Source organism: Pocillopora damicornis, chromosome 3, assembly GCF_964200805.1.
Source record: "Pocillopora damicornis chromosome 3, jaPocDami1.2, whole genome shotgun sequence".
Lineage (NCBI taxonomy): Eukaryota > Metazoa > Cnidaria > Anthozoa > Scleractinia > Pocilloporidae > Pocillopora > Pocillopora damicornis.
In genome coordinates this window covers 22,583,584-22,600,105 of record NC_142672.1, presented here as the reverse complement: position 1 = coordinate 22,600,105, position 16,522 = coordinate 22,583,584, and the positions used below count along the sequence as shown (strand labels likewise).

The following is a 16,522-nucleotide window of genomic DNA, read 5'->3' as shown; positions in this document are numbered from 1 at the left end:
CAGTCCACACTCATTCTGTATTTTGCAGCGTTCAAAGGTTTCTGGGATGCATGTTTCTATGCAAAATGGCGGCAGATTTCTTTTGGACAACACTTTTTACAATTCTCTTCTTCGCCTTACCAGCGTTGATAAGAAGTCAAAGTAATAGAACTGTGTTTTCTCCCTCGTCTACGTCAGGTAGGTAATTTTCACGATATGAATTGTTCTCCCTCTGGGTTACGTGAATTTCAACACGATCTTCAGTATTTAGCTAATGGTCTGCAATATTTCGACGGTTGCATCATCTTTTTGTACTATTCAAAATATCGATGGTGAACCATTATTAGTGTGTAAACGTGAAAAGGCTCACGCAACATCCTGTCACCACTGTTACATAAGTAGATCCCCGATCACTCTCTTTTTTTAATTGCATTGCCTGTATTTCGATGCTTTTCCTGGACTGTTAACTAGTCAATTGACATTACAGAAATATACTTAACTCGTTGGTTATATTATTTGGCGTGTCTTTCTATTGTTCATTTAAATCTTCATTAACGTATGTTCTCTCAGACATGGTTTGATGCCACTCTGGTGTAAAGATTTAATGAATGAAACCGAGAAGTTACAATTCATGAATCTAAATAGTCTTCTCAATTTCTTTTTATATCCGAAGCTTTTCTTATCAATCAGCCTACGTGCACTATTTTTGGAAAATCTTCCATCCCATGAAATTTCTTCTTTCTTACGTACCAAACTGTCTGTAGCACTTTTTTGAGGCTTTTTGTATTGTCATGATTTGTGCTTGTTGCAGTCATTCTTGGACACAAATTTGGAGGAAGCTATTGAGATATTCTTCCCTGGAAACATTTTATCTTTTCAAATTATTTGTGTAACTTCCCTTTAACATCTTCCTTCTATCAGTACATTCCCTCAGTCTTGCATTTTGGTTGACATTTTAAAATGCAGAATGTAAACTTTAAGATTTCTTGAATGGAAGGAGTCACGAGACTGTTGTGAATGTTCTTGTATTATGAGTTCAAAGATCAGTTGGTCCCAACACATTTTGATCAAGATTTTTCAGCAACAAACCCTTGTGCTGGTATAAGTGGCCATCCATTTGTTCTTGTAGTGAACATTAAATTTTGTTGAACATGTTTATTAATTTTTGTTAGAAACATTTGCATGACACTCTAGGGAAAATACAGTACCAGCTCAGTGGTCACATGTGCTCATACGTATACATTTGATCAGCTATGGGTGCATAGTACATTAATATCATAACTTATTCTGATTTTGAAAGGTTGTACCTGTGATCTAACTGGTAATGGGTGTGATGTGAATTGTTGCTGTGATACTGACTGTACCACAGTAGATCAACAGTCATTTACAGAATGCAGAGACAATGATGTCAAGTATGTTTTCTTTGTTTTCCATGCTGAAACAAGACATATCATGCTTTCTGGTTGTTGCTGTTTTCAAAGTTTTTATATTTTTTAGAATAAACTAATGCTTCACTTTTATCAAATTTTATACTGGATATTGAAGTGAAAGTCAACTGAAACTGAGGATCTATCTCTAGAATTGTTGATTTTTTTTTGTTAATCAAAAAAGAAGTTATTTCTATTTTCAGTTTTAATATTTAAAAATAACCTTGATTGGTCTTTGAGTTATAATTTGTGTGTTCTCTTGCAGTCGAGATAGCAGAGTGTGTGTTTCCGAAGAAGTTATTTTTAAGCAAAACACCAAGTTTTTGACTGAAACTACAGGGACTGGTTTGTTCTGTATTGTCAGAGACAACTGTAAGTAATTGATTTAAAAGTAAGCACTTAAAGAAATATAGTCTGTGTAACATGCAAATGCTTAAACTTTATTTGACTTGAGATAGATCAAATGATAACAGAATTTAAGAGGCACCTCAATTACCGTAATTTCTGGTCATTTACCCGCGGGTAATCTGTTGATTTTGCATTAAACGCGCGCCACTGCGGGTAATAGGGAGGTGCGGGTTATGTGACAATTTTAAAATCCAGTGGTAGTTGAATTGAAAAAAAATATCACCAACATGCGTTTCCACCTCTCAAGTAAATTTTTTTTGACCTTTAAACTCGACAAAGACGCTTTCAAGTTTTCGAAAGTTGGATCAGACAACTTTTAAAAGACTGAAATGTATCACCTTAATGTCACGTTTTCGCCACCAAAAAGTTGAATAACAACGTGCGGGTTATCCACCAGTGCGGGTAATCTGTTGACTGTTTTTTTCGCCGTATGCAATAATCGGCCGGTGCGGGTAATCGGCCGGTGCGGGTAATCGGCCGTGTGGGTAAATGACCGGAAATTACGGTAAGCAGACAATACAATGAAGAGGGTGCCCTTTGGTTCCACTTAACCCTTGGACCCCTAAGAGAGAACAGCATCTAATTTCTCCTTATAATATCACCCCTGAATCACACATTAAGGTTATGAGAATAAAGGGAATGATCACCAACCAAAGAATCTCTTGATTATTAATAAATTCTCCTTTTCAGCATCTTAGGAAATGTGTGGTGAGCAATCAGTATGGAAAATATGCATACTGATACTTGGGCATTAAGGGTTATTAAGGGAGATTTGACAGTAACCTTTTTTTTTTTATTTTAATGGCAAATAAAATATTCTTGGTAGCTTATAGTATGGGAAATGCACTACGGGTATATATCTAGCACATGACTGCATGTTTCACTTAACTCGCTGTATACAATAAAGCTACACTTATAGTTGTGTATAATTAAGACACATCCTGAAACTTTAAATGATCAAAGGTGAAATTTGATGGAATTACAACTGTACCTTTATGTCACATTATAGATAATTTTCCAAAGTTGCCGTGTAAATTTTTGCTGTCTTTGCTAATTATTGATTTGTAGATGAATCTCGCAATTTTTATAATGATGTGCAGACTGCCACTACCAGTGAAGAATTCTCTAACTTAAAGAGTCAATCAGCAGCTGCTACTGTGTATGATTACAGTGGACAGTCAGATACAAGTTCTTCAGGATCAACCTCATACATGGTAATCACCTACAGAAAAATTAATGATCTATGGAGACTTTTTTAATAGTGAGCTATAAAAATAACACCAGCCAGCAAAGGTAAAAATATATTTCAGATCAAGACAGGTAAATTGCTGTTTTCAATTGTCATTTTTAAGTGGCCAATGCTTCCCAAACAAGCAAAATTATATACAGTGGTAAGCAGAAACCCTGGCTGCTGGTGTTTTATCAGGACGCTGTTACAGTATGTAAGCTAGGAAGTGTTGTTTGCATACATTAATTGGAGACCTACATGTGTATATTGTACACTCTGCTCGTGAAATTTCTTAGGAGAAGTAAATCAAAATCTAGCTAGCTGTTCTCACTTTTCTTTGCGTTCCATTCATTTGCTTGTCTTTTGAGTTCTCACAAGAAATGTCTGCTGGGATCATGACTTTGCATGTATCCACATCAGGGATGTTAGATACTACCAAGATATCCTTGTAGTTTTGACATCTGCTATGTACCCTTACTTCTTATAGGTGGGTGATCCAATCATTCTTCAATTTAACAATGGTGCAAAAGGATTCCTAGTCCTACCCAGACCCCTGCTTGGAGGTGAATGTGATGACAGGAGTGCTGCAGGTACCTGTACATGTATGCAAGAAAAGAAAAAATCTTGGCACCTGACTTTTATAGAAGAAGGCAGAGTTCACATTTAGGATCAATCTCATTTTATATTTATATTTGAAACAACTTTATTTCAATAATAGCATGTAACATATTATTATTATTATTATTATTATTATTATTATTATTAAAAAAGGGTTATAGAAGGAAGGAACTTAATCCTCATTGTAAACTATACCCCAGATATAAAAATTTAATACTATGCAATACACATACATATACTGAAACATTTTACATACAAGCATATATCTATATAAATATAAAATCTAAATAAAGAAGATAAATTTTGTTTAAAATTATAATTAAATAATGTATAATAAATAGAATAATTTAATTTTGTAATTATAGGCCTAGTTAAATAATGTTGATTTTAGAGCTTTCTTAAAAGCATTCATTGAGTCAAGTTCAACTACTGATGACAGCATCTAACTCTTACAAAGATTTACTTACTTTACCTCAGTGAATGTAAGTAATGATGCTAATTTTTCTCTTTTTTCTAGGATATCGTCAGGATGCTAGCACAGAGTGCACCAGAACCATTACAGATTTGACTACAGAATGTGAATCAAATGCAGTACTAAGTGCTAGAAGTTATTTTGAAGGCTTTGAGGTTGTTAAGGTAAAGAGTCTTTTGCATCCTCTATTTTACATCTTTTAGGAAAATTTAGCCTGCACAACAGGAACTTGTTGAGAGTGGCATTAACGACTGCACAATGAGATCAAAATGTATTATATTACTTCTGGGTTGCACTTCTCAGTCCAATTCACTTGTATACCTGGTTTATACGAGGGCCTACAACACTGACAAATCAGCAATGATTTATGAATTAAAGCTGTGTTCCTATGTGAAGAGAGTACATTGCCTTTGCCACATGATTATTGCAATAAAGATAAAGTCTGTACTCAAGCTGAATGGCCTATCCAGCCAGAGCTTATATGGGTTTCCATAGCTTGAATTTACCAGAAGTATTGCTACTTCCCCCCCTGGATGTGATGCCAATCAATTGTAAAGTTATCCCCCAACATTTTGTCAGGCTTCCTTGAAATTATGGCAGTACCCAATCATACTCCTGACAGAAGAACTGTGAAAGTCAAGTGTTTTATCCAAGAACACAACACAATAGTCAGGCCTCAAACCTGGACCACTTGACCCAAAGTCCAGTGCACTGACAAGCAGGTCACCACATCTCCCACCGAATTTTGTGATACTAGTCTTGTATTGATGGAACTAAATTTAGCACTGATAAATCTGTCATCCTACAAGGCTTTATCTCTGCACTGTGAATAACATACATGTCTAAATTTGTGTGCATGCAGAATCCTGCCATCATCCCATCAAATAGTACAGTCACCAACTCAACCAACAACTCAACCAACAACTCAACTAGCCCTGTCAGTAACTCTGTAGCTGTTGAAGTCAAACAGCCTGTGTTGTGTAAAACAAACCTTGGTATACCAATTCAGTGCTCCTTCATTTCACCCCCACATCCGACTTTAGATGCTCAAAACAAGATATGTAATGATGTTACTTATGAGGTAAGCAAAATTAACCAAATGATGATTGAAGCTCTCTTGATCACTCATTATATCAGTTATGAACACCCACACGAAACCCTGTTTGAATTCCAATGCATATAGGAAGTTTATGTTTATACATTTCTGTAAATGGTGGTCATACTTGCACAGGTTACAATATTATGATACGGTCAGCTTTCTCTTTACAGCCAGTTTTGTAGGTGACCACTTCGTCAACAACCACTTTGTAAAATACTATTACTTTTGTTGTTTGTTAGTTAAATAGTGGTTCAAAACCTCTCCCGTAGCCAATTGCTTGTCAATTTTGTCAGGGGGCAGCAACCTCTTTAAAGGCCAGAAATTCAGAAAGTTATTTTGGTTAGTGCTTCCAATTGATGACACTCCACAAATTTAGGGAAATTTTGATGTTACTTAGCTGCCATCACGAAGATCTCTTTTTGCGAAAAAATAATGCCCTGTTTAGCCAGTGGCTTATTGAACTCTCTTAGAAATTGAGTGCAGCGGAGTTGCAAAAACAAACGGCAAGTCTGCCTGTTAGAGTTTGATTCTCAACCAGTTGCTTTGTTTTCACTGATGAGAAAGGAATGACTGTTAGGGACAGTTACTGTCATAATATTTGATATGTGGATCCAATCCCATTTTTGCTGGCCAGGTGTCATATACAATACTTTATTCCAATGACTCAACTGACATTGTGTCAGTGCTGGCTGAGTTTGTATTGGGAAGCATCGCAGCAGAAGACAGAGTGGCCCTGAGGCAAAAAGTCTCCATCAGGTTTCTAAAGGTATTGTAATCATTAACAGCAAACTATTTTTTCACTCGTAACATATTGATACAACATTCGTAGTCTTTCAAGGAGAGCAAACTATAGAATACCTGTAATTTGTTTTGCTGCGTTAAAATTGTATTTCATTGTTTTCTACTGTAAATGGTTTGAATGGTTTGTTTTATTTGCCATATGATTATATGTAATATCATATAACACAACATAACATGCAGCACTGAAACCCCCTGGATCAGACTACCCAACCAAATTGTTTATTATTAGCTTCTTCGTCGCTTAAAGTATGCTAGGATGTGATGCTTAGGTATGCATGTGTTTTCTTTTGATGTAATTTCAGTGAATTAAATATTGAATGAATACATTGTTTTTATGCAAATTTCGTAGGCCGGAAGTGAAGACAACACATTCAAGAGATCAGGCAATCCTGGTTACATTGTTGGCGAGCCTCTGGTTGCAGGCAATTTGACCACAGAGAATGACAAGTATCTTTTTTTCTTTTTTTCTTAAATCTTTCTATAGAAGACAGACCGAGTACTTCTGGCGACTTAGACTAGCAGTATGACAGTCGAAATGTCGCGATCCTCAATTTCTAACTTCACTCGGGAATCGATCATGAATCGTGAGATAAACGAATGACAGTTTACCTATCAATACAAGATCGTATATTTTCTTTGTAAAGCGTCTGCGAATCAGACGAAAATGAACGAGTTCCGGCTTTTTTTGTTTGTGGTAATTGTTATCGCTGCGTGATGTTTTGCATCGAGCAAAGCAGGAAAACTGCTTTTGGTCTTTTTGTGGTTAAGTGCTCGTGTTTCTTGTGGATTTTCCTCGACATTTGGTAGGGAGGCGATCGATCTGAACAGCGACCGTAACACTTGGCTAACAATCATCAGTCCTACAGCAGGTGGAACTTGCTGCAGTAACTGCACTGATCGTACCTCGGTAGCATTTGGAGTAGACATGCGCACTGGCTGCACTATCAGGTAATGATGTGAGGCCATCTGTTGGTGATAAAGTTATACATTATTCTTTTTCTGTTCTAATTGTATGCTCCTAAACTCGCCAGAATAAGTTGAATTCTGCTTCCGGTCGTCGCCCACGTCTCCTATACTTCTGCACCAAAATTCATTCATGAGTCAATTTTCAGCTTAGAATTTTCATCAAATTTATATGCTGGGTGCGAGATGATATGGGACTGAAGTTTTCGACCGCTGGCTTGAAAGTTGGCGGATACAGTTTGTATGATTTATCTGCCAAGTGCGAGATGATATGAGACTGAAGTTTTCTACCGCAGGCTTGAAAGTTGGCGGGTACACTTTGTATGATTATTATAAGTATTTGACATGATTCTGCAGCGGATGTTAATGACATGTTTTATTTCCAGCATCCCGCAGGGATCACAGTTACAGTGCAAGTTGCTTCAAGAAACAGTGTACAACACATTGTTAAGAGACCAACCCACTTACGTGGCTTCTTTCGGAAACTCAGATGTGAACAGCGTGGGAGACTGGGTAAAGATTCTTAACTCCAAACCCTCGGACGAGGTAGAGTGAACTGTGTTATTCACGGTCACTGTTATTGTTGCTGTTGTTTTTGTTGTCGTTGATTACGTTTGAGATAACTTTTTTTCCTTTGCTAACTTTCCACTCAGCCTGTACAAGGAGACAATGAGTGTCGGAACATGAGATTGGGGCTTCACATCGAAGTTCTGTTTGCAAATTTTGGTTTCTTAGCCAAACCCCAACCGCGGGTAAGATATTTGAATGTATTTTTTGACTACCTATCCCGAGCCTGAGAATATTACTGACGAGAGACGCTATATTTGCGGGCTACTGCTTTGTATTCTTCATGATGCACCGTAGGCTACAGGTTACTTGAAACAGTTTGCTGCACGATGTTACACCCAACGCATTCATCGATAGTGATGATATGCTTGCACAAAGGCTCCTGGGTATTCTGAAAAATTAAAAAAAAACCGATTCGTAGGATATTACAGACTGAGGTACTTCTCTCAAATGCGTCGCATAACTGACACATCTGTCATGTCTTATCAGGCCCTCGGTATTTGCTTTTGGTACTTGAGCATTCTTGAACCGTTTTGGCATGTCAATGTGCATGTAATTTTACGCCCTGCATGTGCAGTCGAACAAAAACAAATGATATCAGTCAGATACTTCAACGTCAAGTCTAAAATGGTGATTTACTGTGGAAGAACTCAATGCCGGAAGAGATAGTATAGATTGTAAATTTGTCTTGGTTTTGTATCAGGTCGTGGGAGTTATGTATACATATGACGAACCGAAGGATGTACAGTATCAGGTAAGATCACTGTCTTCTAATCGTTCTCAAATCTCTAAGTTTGAAATTCATTTATCGAGGGATTGATAGAATAGCCGAGTATATGACCGAGAAGGTGGTCAGCTGGAAAATCTACGGACCATTAGGTTTTCGAAGGTAAATTGTAGTAAATACTGTAACATTTAAACTGCCTGAGGGCGCGGGAAAACGCGTTAACAAGTCGCGATTAGTTTAAGAGTTAAATCTAATGCGTTGAAAAAATGACGCCAGTTTTCTGGGCCAATTACGATGTTAGGCGAGTCAAAGAAATCTCGAATTATTTTCGGCACTCGATTGAAAATTGCTTCAAGACCCTCAGAGAATCAAACCTTCTATCATCTTGCAATTTTTTTCCGCAGTGCAGGGGAATCAACTGTCAGCCTGGTAGCTCCAGCCTCGACCAGCGAGTGGAGGTCGTCTCATCGGTCGGTTTCGTTGATGTCTCCAACCGACCAGAACCGCTGGTCAAACCTGTACCTACCTTTGAGGCTAAAGCAGCGTCCGATTTCTTTTTCCCTTTCTTTTGAACCGATCAGTTTATTGACTAACCACCCTGGTTAGAGCAACTCGTAAACCCAAACGAATTGTCTTCGAATTCGTTTGAGGTGAATTTCATCGCAATTGTCTCAAGCTTGACGATTGTTTCAGCGTTCACGACGAGTGCTCGGCGATTCCCAGCAAAAGACCATCCTCTCAGAGATTGTATGGTAACGGAGATACAAATCTGATAAACTGCTCAGTTTGTAATTTAGAAACTTCTTCAACAAACAGGAGTCCACGGTCAGTGCGGAAGGTACATGTATCATGGAAGGGAAAAAAGTAATGTTTTTTTTGTTGAAAGCAAAGATTCAAGTAATGCGGCAAACTGGTTCGAAATAGTTGGGAAACGATGTGCAAGGATGTACAACCTGCTCGACATCTGACAAATCAGTTTAACATCGGATTGGGGGGAAGAAGGAAGTGGTAGATCAGGCGTTAACGGTGGAAACAAAAACTGGAATGCAGAGAATATGTTGGAGTATCTTTGTGGACTGGTTTTGTGGAACATGACCAGGTCTAACTACTAACAATAGTTTTATTTATTAAAAAGGAAATTCCAAAGTAACTGATATTACACTGCGGCGTTGTAATTATGATAAAGTTTGTTGTTTGCACTTGTTTAAATATTCTTGCAAAGAAAAAGTTTTCAGTTAAGTGTGTATCATTTTGATTGTAACGAAGATACACGAAAGTGTGTTAAAGGATAATAATACGTCTCATCATATGTATCTCTTTGTTGAATGGATAAATGGATAAAATCCGTGACAACTGTTGCTTGAAAATAATGAAAATAAAAATCAGTTTCACTCAAATACAAGTGTTTACGGTGACAAATTTAAGCTAAATGTGATTTTCTGTATCATCCTCAGTCGTCTCATTGGCCTCGTTGATTAACGTCAGTGGTAAAACGGGAACCTTTGCCTCCCTCGATGATTTGTGGTGATTACTGTTGTTTTCCCGTGTGACAGCTCCTGCTAGATTTCTCTGGAAAGGAAATTAATATATTGAATAACAGTACCACGGATACAGCAAGAACTGAAGGAAAACAATAAAAAAAAAAACAAAAAAAAAGGAAGACCAAATTCTTAAGACATTTATTAGTCAAATACTTATTGCATAGGATTGTAGAGTGTCAGTTTTGCCTGAATCTTGTTTTATTTGTTGAATTGCGAAGTTATACTAAATTTAAGTAAGGTGAACAATTGAAAACAAAACACCCAAAATTACTCTCTAAGAGAAGAGGCTCGTCCCTCACTAGAAGCCGCTGATTCCCATTGTACATTTTAGTGGAAGCTTGGTCAATTTTCCATGTCACTGAAATGTTGACTAACCTCCTGCTCCTTCTTTGTTTTCAATCGGTCCTTTTGTCCTTCCATGACAGAGATCTTAACAATCTGTTGCATTTTTTCTTCAAGGTCAAGTCTTCGCCTAACTTCCTCCTCTAGAGAAATCCTCAAGTCGCGGACCCTTTCTGTAAGTCGACTCCGTTCCTCGGTATAGGAATCCAAGTTGACCATCATCTTGCGTTGTTTTTCTTGGAGCTCCTGTTCTAGTTTCTCTTTCGCATTTTCCAGCAGGAACACTTTTGTGACCAAGTTGTTTCCTTCCTGTTGGTGTCGTTTCAAGTCTTTGGCTGTGGCGGCGAATTCGCTTCTTATCTTCATGATGTTTTGTTCAGCCTCATATCTTTCCTTGCTCAACTCAGTCTGTAAGTCACCATTAACTTTCTGAAGACAAGAAATTTTGGTCTCGAGAACCACTCGCCTTTCTTCCAAGCAAGCGAGACCCTCTTGCCTTTCCTCTAGCTTCCGATGCAGTTCTTTTATCTTATTCTCAGCACCTTTCAGAGACTCCTCAAGTGCACTTTTAGAACGTCGAAGCTCCTCACATAATGAACTTTCCTCATTAAGTTGCCTATGCAACCAGCTGTTCTCCTCTTGAAGGTGTTGGCTCTCTCTTTCAGAATGTTCCTGCATTCGTTGGCATTTTCGTTTCCATGTTTCCAATTCCCGCTTAAATTCTGCTTTCTTCGTGGTTGGTAACAACCCATCCACACCAAATCGTAGCTGCAATGATTCTATTTCTTCCTGAAGCCGACTGTTCTCACTCATCAAGACATCTTCTGTCTCCTGGTATTGCTCTAGAGCTTCCTCTTTACCTTTCAAAGTGATCTTTAGCGCTGCATAGCGGTCAAAAAATTTTTCTGCATCTTCATTTGCTTTTATCTTGTCCGTGATAGCAGCCTCTCTCAGGGTATTCTGTCTTTCTTGGAAAATCTTCAGTTGGTCATTCAAGAACGTAATCCTTTCTCCTGCTCTCTGAAGCTCATCCTGAACACCATTATCGAGTAAGCCCTTTAGATATTCGTTATCTTTTTTAACACCACTGAGCTCTTCCATCAGTTCAAGTGACCTCTGCTTTAGCCGAATAACCTCTTCAGAACTACAGTGTTCAAGGTCTGCAAGGACCTCTTTCAAAATGGCTCGCACTTCATGTTTTGTCATCTGAGGCAAAACTAAATCAGTGTTAAGGTTGTTGATCAATAAAAGAGGTTCCGGATTTAATAAACTTTTTTCTTCAGATTCGATAACTTTCCGTAAAGATTCTCTCAATTGCGTGGCTTCTTCGGTTGCTACTTCTTTCAGGGTAGTTTCATCCTGCAACCGTTCTCTGAGTGTCGCCACTGTTAGCATCAAGTCGGCGTTTTCCTTCTCTGATTTTTCAGACGACCACTCAAACTTTCGCACCTCCTTATCCTTCGTTTTGGAAATCTCTAATAAGGATTGAATGTCCTTATTTATCATTATGTAAGCACTTCTTGTCTTGTTATGAATTGCCTCCAAGGCTTTTTTCATTTCCACGCTCTCACGTACATTTCTCGTTGTTTCTTCGCGCAGTTTTTCTGTGATGCTTTTGTAAGTCTTCAATTTGGATTTTTTCCTTCGCAGCTCGTCACTTAGAGACGCTACCTCTTGCTGGAGTTCGTCCTTGTCACGCTGGACTGCCATTAAAAGACTTCGCAATTTTTTTTCACTTTCAGCCATTGCAGAGGTTTCACCAGGTGTATGGTATTCTTTACCTGCCCTTTCTCCGTCGTCTTCTTTGTCTTCATTTTTTTTTCCTTTTAAAGAGTACGAGCTGAAATGTTTGCTTATAGCTTTAGGTACTATCCTTCTTTTGCCCAGCCCTTTGCCTTTCCACCTTTTTACCACACTTTGAAAATCAGAAGAACTTGGAGAGGCAGATCTAGATATCAGGCAACTCGCGCTGTCTTCATCGATTATTGGCAATTGAGATATGGTGGATTGTTCATCAAAGCCTCTGTCTTCCTTTAGTATGAACTCAGATTTCTCTTGTGATGTAATCATTGAAATTTCTAGCTCCTTTTTATCTCTTATCTCTTCTATGAGATCATCTTTAAGGGCACGCGACAATGTTTTCAACCTACAGTTGTCTTTCATTAAGGTACTTAATCTTTCTTTGTAGGAGTCCACTTCTCCTTTGAGATTGCTGTTTTCTTCACAAAGTCCTTCGATCCTCTCGGCATACTCTTGTAAGTCTCTAGCATTTCTCTCAAGTGTATATTCAACAAGTCTCTCCAGTTCTTTGAATCTATCATCCAGTAATGCCCGATGCTCATCAGCTGTGCGAACAACTGTTCTCTGCCTCGCCTCTTCTGTATTTTCCTCGTCGTTACATGTGGTTTTCATCTGAATAACTTCTTTTACGGCTTGCTGCAATGACGACTGCAAATATTGCTCGGTCTCTTTGGCATTTTTTAGGTTTTTCTTGTCAATTTGCCGTTCTTTCATAGCTGTTTCTAGTTTTAACTCTAAGCTTTTGATCTTCTCTTGCAAAACTTCTATGGCTGACTCATGCGACTGAACTTCTTGCTTGCTTGTTTTGATTTCGTCGTAAAGTTCTCGTGCAGTGAGATGCAACTTCTCTTCATTTTTCTTCCCTTGCTCAAGTAACTCTTTCAATGATTTCTCGCCTTCTTCGAGAGAATTGATTAGGATTTCTGACTTTTCAGTGTCTTCCTTAAGTAGATCACAGTATTCTTGGAGGTCGCTCTTGTCTTGTCTTGCTCTCTGCAAGCTTTCTTGAAGGTCTTTCACTTCATCCCTTAGTGCCGCTTGTTCCCTTTCACATTTCCTTTGATAATCCTCAAAGGCTCGTTCCTTACTTCTCAAAAGTTTTTCCAAAACCTCGTCTGTGCATTTACTACTGCTCTCACAACTTTCACTCTTAGCCTTCAGCTGCTCTTTTTCCCTCTCATTTTCTTGAAGTTGCTCTCTCAGTATTTCCAGTTCTATATCCTTGTCTTCGATAGCCTTACTAAACGAGAACTTTGTTTCTTCGATCTTTGCGTTTTTCTTTTCGAGCTCTTTTGAAATTTCTCCATTGTCCTCGCTAATTTTTTCAACAAGCGCCCTCAGATCGACTATTTTCTTTTCCAGAGAGGCAGTAACACGAGAAAGCTCTTCATTTTCTCGTATGGTACACTTATTACTGGAGAGTACGTCCTCGATTTTGTTCAATCTAATGTCCGTTGCCTCGGCACTTGAGGGAATTCCTTGGGTCCACTTCGTTTGATTTTCTTCGTTTTCCTCCTGGATACAGAATTTGACCCAAAGACGATGTATTTTTCCCAGGGTTAAGCAATGAGCTTCCTCTACGCCATGTAAATGGGTAAGAAGTCTAGCATTCTGCTCTTCTAAATCAACTATTTTTGCTTTTTGTTGATAGAAAGACTGTTCAATATTGTTCAGTAGTACTATGGACTCTTCATCCTCATCGAACTTATTCTCAAAGTCACAACCAGGATTTACTTTTCGCCACATATCTGCAATGTGTGCTGCCAAGCTCTTCAAAGCCATTCTTAGATCGTGGTTTTGTTGTTGTAAATCAATCCTCGTCACCTCTGCGCTAACATCATCTTCCAAGCTTTCTCCACTGTCGTTGCTTTGTTCAGAGCTACTTAGACCTGAGCTTTCTCCCACTGTAGAGGAAGGTGACACATTTAAAGCAGTAGCCCTTTGCTCGGGTTCATTGCAAATTGACAGGATATCCGTGATTTGGCTTATGTGACCTGCACTCATTTTTTTCCAAGATTCCTGAGTATTCTTAAGTTCTAGTGATTTTTGGTCGAGCTCTCGCTCCCTTTTCCCCGTTTCTCCTTTCACCGTGCACAGCTGCTGCTTTAGATTTACAAGCTGTTCTTGTAACTCCTCTTTTTGGTTTTTTAAAGACTGAACCAGAATTTCAAGTTCCTCAGAATGTGCCGATTCCTGCCTCAAATCATCCACCAAGCATCTCTCCCGCTCCAATGACGTCAGTTTTTGGTTGTGCAACTCAGCTTCCTTAACCCAAAGTTTTTGCAAAGCAGTTTGCACGCCGCATTCTAGTTCTTCCTTCGCTGAAGTGATTTCCTGAAGTTCTTGAAACTTGTCTTCGACCAATCTCTGTAACTTCCCGAGATTGCGATGGTAGTTTGATCTTTTGAAATCCATTTCCAATTTGGGCATGGAAGTTGCTCCGTCACCATTACCAGTTTTTTTTCTCTCCTCGTCGGGAAATCTCTGCAAAAATCATTCAAACATTAGCGGTGTGAAAATCGAACTTTGTTAGAGTCAAAATTATGATAGTAATTTCGCGCCACTGTTTCCTTGTACGGTTGTGAGACCATTTCGCATCAGCGAAATCTAGACAGCGTAGGTGGCCATAGGAAATAGAGTCCATGTGTTGCTTTAAGAGTTTTGAGTAAAATCTCATAAAAGCTACTAACAACAATTTGCGAGTAGCCACTATAATTAGGAAGGATTCTAAAAATTAACACTTTACCTGGTAACAAGGGCCATCTTCGGTCAGTTCATCTTCTCTCTTAATTTCAAATTCATCCCTTTGATCGTCTTCAGGGGAATTGAAAGGCTGGAGAAAACAGTCATAATTGTTAAAATCAGCTCCGAGGGAGATAGCTGTATCTAAATCCTCCGTCTCGTTCTCTTCTTCGTGTTCACACGACTGTTTTACATCATCCATTTTCACATTTCAACTCCACTAAATGGGAAAAGATGACAAAAAAGATTACAGGTAAGAAGTAAAGACTAGAGGCTCCTGTGAGACTACACAATTAACCCCTAAACCTTCAGAGTGACAAGCATCTAATTTCTTCGAACAATATCACAGCTAAATCAAATTAAAAGGTCACGATAATAACGGAAATGATAACCAATTAGAGAAACCCTTGATCGTTCAATAAATTCTCCTTACCTGCATCTCAAGAAATGTGAAGAGTACTTTTGAGTTCAAACCATCTTCTGTACCACGCTAGTTCATGAACTGAGCAAGAGTACTGAATTTACAGCTACTTGGAATCAGCTGATTAACCCTTAAATTCCCAAGACTCCATTAGTAATTCTCCTTACTGTCTGCCAAACAATTCTTCTGATGTTACATCTGAGAATTTAGTATTGTATCAACAATTAATCCCCTAATTGGTACTTTTCTTGGTTCTCATCACCAGTCCTCTTGATTTTGTATTGATATTGTAAGGAGAAATTCTGTCTCGGTCACTCATGGGAGTTAAAGGGTTAAAACTAACCACTTTAAGTTGCGCTACTGTTGAATATCAAGCCTACATATAGTTAAGGATACGATCCTTTTTTGCCAAATTTACTCGAAATCGCTGACCATTATCTTCTGCCTTATATAAATAACGGCGAGACATGAAGTAACGTTTTTTTCGACGATAAATTTTACCTTTAGTCGTAATTCTCGATGAAATAAATCGCGAGTGAAAGTCAACGAAATTTACCTTTTAGCTGGACGCACGTATCAGTTATGACGTCACTTTCCCGCCTTTGTGACGAAGGTAGTTTTTGCAGTCTCACCAACACAGCGGTCAGATTATTGCATATGCGCACTATGACGAATAACATGGAGGTTCAGAGGGAGAGGTAGTATTCGCTGTCTCTAATGAGAGTTCGAAGTTTCTAAGACAGAGACATACGTAGTTTTTCTGGACTTTACCCGCTATGTGTTAGTTTACACTCTTGTACTCTTTTTCTGCACTTTGCACGGCGGCGTGATTAAGTCGTTCATGGACTTGGCCGTGCAGACTGCAACGTATTCTTTGTTGCGTTCGTTGTGGAGTCGCCGGTAATCACCGAGGGAAATGTGTTAAAAAAGGAAGAAGCAGAGCCACACAAGATCTTTTTGACGGTCACAGGTCTATGTTTATGGTGGACAATGGACTGTGCAGCAAGGGTAGAGGAAATTTTCGGTCACATTCCATATCGATCACCGAAACGGAGCGTCCGCGTTAAAAACAGTTGGCATATTTCATAATTAAATAAAGGCGAGATTTAATCTTACACTAAAATCCTTTTTTCATTTGTCGGTAAAGTTTCCGCACAGCCCCAAACTAATGTAAAACAAATATGTTTTCCCAATGGAGATGTATTGTTTTTTTCGTTGTTTTCTCTAGTTAAGAACTGAGGGCCGTGGGGAAATTTTACCCTTTTAACGCATTGCAATAGTTGCAAATTTAATCTTCTTTTTCTTACTTTACGCTAAACACGCGTACGGAAATCCCTCGTATGCTTTCAAATTGTCCTGCATGCACGGTGTTTGAACGCTGTGTTTT

The 16,522-nt window shown here is 38.6% G+C and overlaps 2 protein-coding genes across 3 annotated transcripts; one reads left to right on the top strand and one right to left on the bottom strand.

The window, feature by feature from the left end:
• The first annotated feature begins 34 nt into the window (after positions 1 to 34).
• Positions 35 to 9,686, top strand: LOC113668431 (tectonic-3). Of its 2 annotated transcripts, none has more exons than XM_027184331.2 (14): positions 35 to 177; positions 1,280 to 1,391; positions 1,672 to 1,778; positions 2,883 to 3,028; positions 3,530 to 3,632; positions 4,178 to 4,296; positions 4,995 to 5,213; positions 5,866 to 5,997; positions 6,382 to 6,479; positions 6,840 to 6,980; positions 7,382 to 7,508; positions 7,649 to 7,747; positions 8,266 to 8,316; positions 8,694 to 9,686. In XM_027184331.2, exons 1-14 carry the CDS (start codon positions 51 to 53, stop codon positions 8,859 to 8,861), a joined length of 1,749 nt encoding a protein of 582 aa, XP_027040132.2. In that variant the 5' UTR covers positions 35 to 50; the 3' UTR covers positions 8,862 to 9,686. The 2 variants fall into 2 exon arrangements, with proteins under 2 accessions (XP_027040132.2, XP_027040131.2); XM_027184330.2 differs by having other exon boundaries at positions 48 to 177; positions 7,382 to 7,541.
• Positions 9,634 to 14,526, bottom strand: LOC113668428 (uncharacterized). Its single transcript, XM_027184326.2, has 2 exons — positions 10,206 to 14,526; positions 9,634 to 9,858 (listed from the first exon to the last, which is right to left on the bottom strand). The coding sequence occupies exons 1-2, from the start codon at positions 14,400 to 14,402 to the stop codon at positions 9,715 to 9,717; spliced, it is 4,341 nt and encodes a 1,446-aa protein (XP_027040127.2). The 5' UTR covers positions 14,403 to 14,526; the 3' UTR covers positions 9,634 to 9,714.
• Positions 14,527 to 16,522: the final 1,996 nt, after the last annotated feature.

Excerpts from the sequence above, each read along its gene's own strand:
- LOC113668431 (XM_027184330.2), top strand. The coding sequence starts at position 51 with ATGTTTCTATGCAAAATGGCGGCAGATTTCTTTTGGACAACACTTTTT. Across the intron at positions 7,542-7,648 it reads ACTCCAAACCCTCGGACGAG|CCTGTACAAGGAGACAATGA; the intron begins GTAGAGTGAACT and ends CTTTCCACTCAG. Across the intron at positions 7,748-8,265 it reads TAGCCAAACCCCAACCGCGG|GTCGTGGGAGTTATGTATAC; the intron begins GTAAGATATTTG and ends GTTTTGTATCAG.
- LOC113668428 (XM_027184326.2), bottom strand. The coding sequence starts at position 14,402 with ATGCCCAAATTGGAAATGGATTTCAAAAGATCAAACTACCATCGCAAT. Across the intron at positions 9,859-10,205 it reads AAACAAAGAAGGAGCAGGAG|AGAAATCTAGCAGGAGCTGT; the intron begins GTTAGTCAACAT and ends TTTCCTTTCCAG.